The sequence below is a fragment of the Cucurbita pepo genome, unplaced genomic scaffold (assembly GCF_002806865.2).
Source record: "Cucurbita pepo subsp. pepo cultivar mu-cu-16 unplaced genomic scaffold, ASM280686v2 Cp4.1_scaffold000248, whole genome shotgun sequence".
NCBI lineage: Eukaryota > Viridiplantae > Streptophyta > Magnoliopsida > Cucurbitales > Cucurbitaceae > Cucurbita > Cucurbita pepo.
Genome location: NW_019646500.1, coordinates 83,047 through 85,401, shown reverse-complemented (window position 1 = coordinate 85,401; position 2,355 = coordinate 83,047). Strand labels below are relative to the sequence as shown.

The 2,355-nt window shown below is 39.6% G+C and overlaps 1 protein-coding gene across 1 annotated transcript; it reads left to right on the top strand.

Annotated features, from left to right (window-relative positions):
• Window positions 1-524: 524 nt before the first annotated feature.
• On the top strand, window positions 525-1,709 carry LOC111784623. The gene is made up of 2 exons (XM_023665267.1): window positions 525-1,066; window positions 1,157-1,709. Exons 1-2 carry the CDS (start codon window positions 525-527, stop codon window positions 1,707-1,709), a joined length of 1,095 nt encoding a protein of 364 aa, XP_023521035.1.
• The last annotated feature ends 646 nt before the right edge of the window (window positions 1,710-2,355 follow it).

Sequence of the window (2,355 nt, the reverse complement as noted above, 5' to 3'; positions counted from 1 at the left end):
ATCAAAATAATTATTCAAACAAGATTTTATCCACGATCTCCACCCAGCTTGAGAGTATCGAGGGAAAAATCTCAAAAAATTATGGTACTCTGCAAGAACAAGCAGGCAGCTCTGTAACGAAAGTCGATGAGTCAATCCCAATACTCAGACCGGCAAACCTCGACGTATTTACAAAGAGGATTTCAAAAGAAGAGGCCGCGATGGCCAAAATAGAAGAAAAGTTGGATAGAATCCTAAATCCTGGGATAACACATCAGGATTCATCTGTCAATGTCGTTAACAATGACGACGAAATTCAAGAATTCGAAGACGAGATTTTAGATGAGGTAGAAGAGCCTCTCTACAATCGAATTGAAAGAATCTCCAGGAGAAGTCAAAATAATACTAGTAATCAGAAAAACTGGTATCCTCAACCGTCTTTTCCGGATATTCAATTCGAAGAAAAGACTCTACAAACTCAAGCTCATTACGATGGTCTAGCAATCTATGAATAGAATATCGATGGATTGTCCGACTATCTGATAATGAATATTGTCAATGAAATGATGATGGCCGCAGGCGCGTATAAATTACAGGGCCATAAATCCGACCATCAAATAGCTCAAGTTTTAGTGACCGGATTTACCGGGCAACTCAAGGACTGGTGGGACAAATATCTCGATGAAGCAACTCGCCAACAGATATTAAGCCACTATGTCATTAGGCCAACTACTCAAATCATCAAAGAGGAAGGTCCATCAACAAGGACCGAAGTACAACATGAAAGGGTAGAGGATGCTGTCAACACCCTCATTTATACCCTTATAGAATTCTTCGTTGGCGACCCCTTGAAATACCAGGAAAGATCCGCCGAAATACTCATGAACCTGAAGTGCCCCACCTTAGGAGATTTCAGGTGGTACAAAGACATGTATTTCAGCAAAGTTCTTATTAGAACAGACAGTTCGTTGGAATTCTGGAAAGAGAATTTTGTCAATGGACTACCAAAACACTTCTCAAGAAGGATCAAAGACGGTCTTAAGACAAAGTATAATGGAACAATTCCATGGCAGACTTTGTCATACGGGTCAATAGCATCCTTCATCATAGAAGAAGGACTCAGACTTTGCAATGAGTCAAAGATTCAAAACAAGCTCAATTCTTCGATATCAAATAGAAAAGAGCTTGGAAGATTTTGCGATCAATATGGATGCAAGGGGATAGAGGCCCCCTCAACCTCCAGAAGGAAGAAGGTTAAGACGCATCCAAAGCCTTATAATTCGTACAGGCCCAGAGAAAAGTATCGAAACAAACCAGTACAATCTCAAAAGCCAACATATTCAAGAAGAAAGTATACTCCTACAAAAACCCATAGAGGAAAGAAAAAGCAAACTTGCTTCAAATGTCGAGAAGAAGGACACTATGCTAACGAGTGTCCGATAAGAGGAAAGATCAATGAGTTGGATATAGATCAAGAGCTGAAAAATCAGCTACTACGACTGGCTCTAACCGACTCAGAACAATCAAGCGAGGGAGAAATCCTCGAACTCCAAGAAGAATCCGATTCATATTCTAGCACAGAATATGAATCAGGACAAGAAGGAAAGAGGACGTGCGAAGGATGCATAAATGTCCTTACAAAGGATCAAGAAATTCTACTCGAAGTAGTAGAAAAGTTCAAGATCCAGAAATTCAACAGAAAATCGCTCAACGACTCAGAGATGCCATGACAATCTCTAGGCCACCTGAAAGGGAAGAAAGAAATCCCTACAGACTTCAATCAGTTCTCCAAAGGTTTGAAAAACCGAGAGAACTCACTACTCAAGACCTACAAAGAGAGATTAATAATCTCAAACAAGAAGTACAGGCATTAAGATCTGAAACCAGGTCAGAATCCTATATGCTTCGCCAAGAAGTTCTCAATCTTCAGGAACGGCTGCCCGAACGAAAGGAAACGGCGCAACCAAACCTGGACGAGGATGACTTTCAAAGTTCCTTCGTTGTCGCCATCACCACTTCTCAATATCAAAAATGGTACGCTCTCGTTACCTTAAAAATTTATGATTTCAAAATCACACTAAAGGCTCTCATAGATACTGGAGCCGATCAAAATTGCATTCAAGAAGGCCTAATACCTACAAAGTATTTTGAAAAAACTACTGAGGGCCTTAGAGGTGCAAATAACAATAGACTCAAAATTAATTACAAATTATCTAAAGTCCATGTTTGTAATGACGGAATTTGCTTCGTAAATTCCTTCCTTTTAGTAAAGGACTTAGGACAAGAACTAATCCTAGGTACTCCTTTAATTACTCAATTATACCCTTTTAAAATAACTGAAAAGTGGTTAGAGTCAAAAGCCCTAGGAAAGAAGAT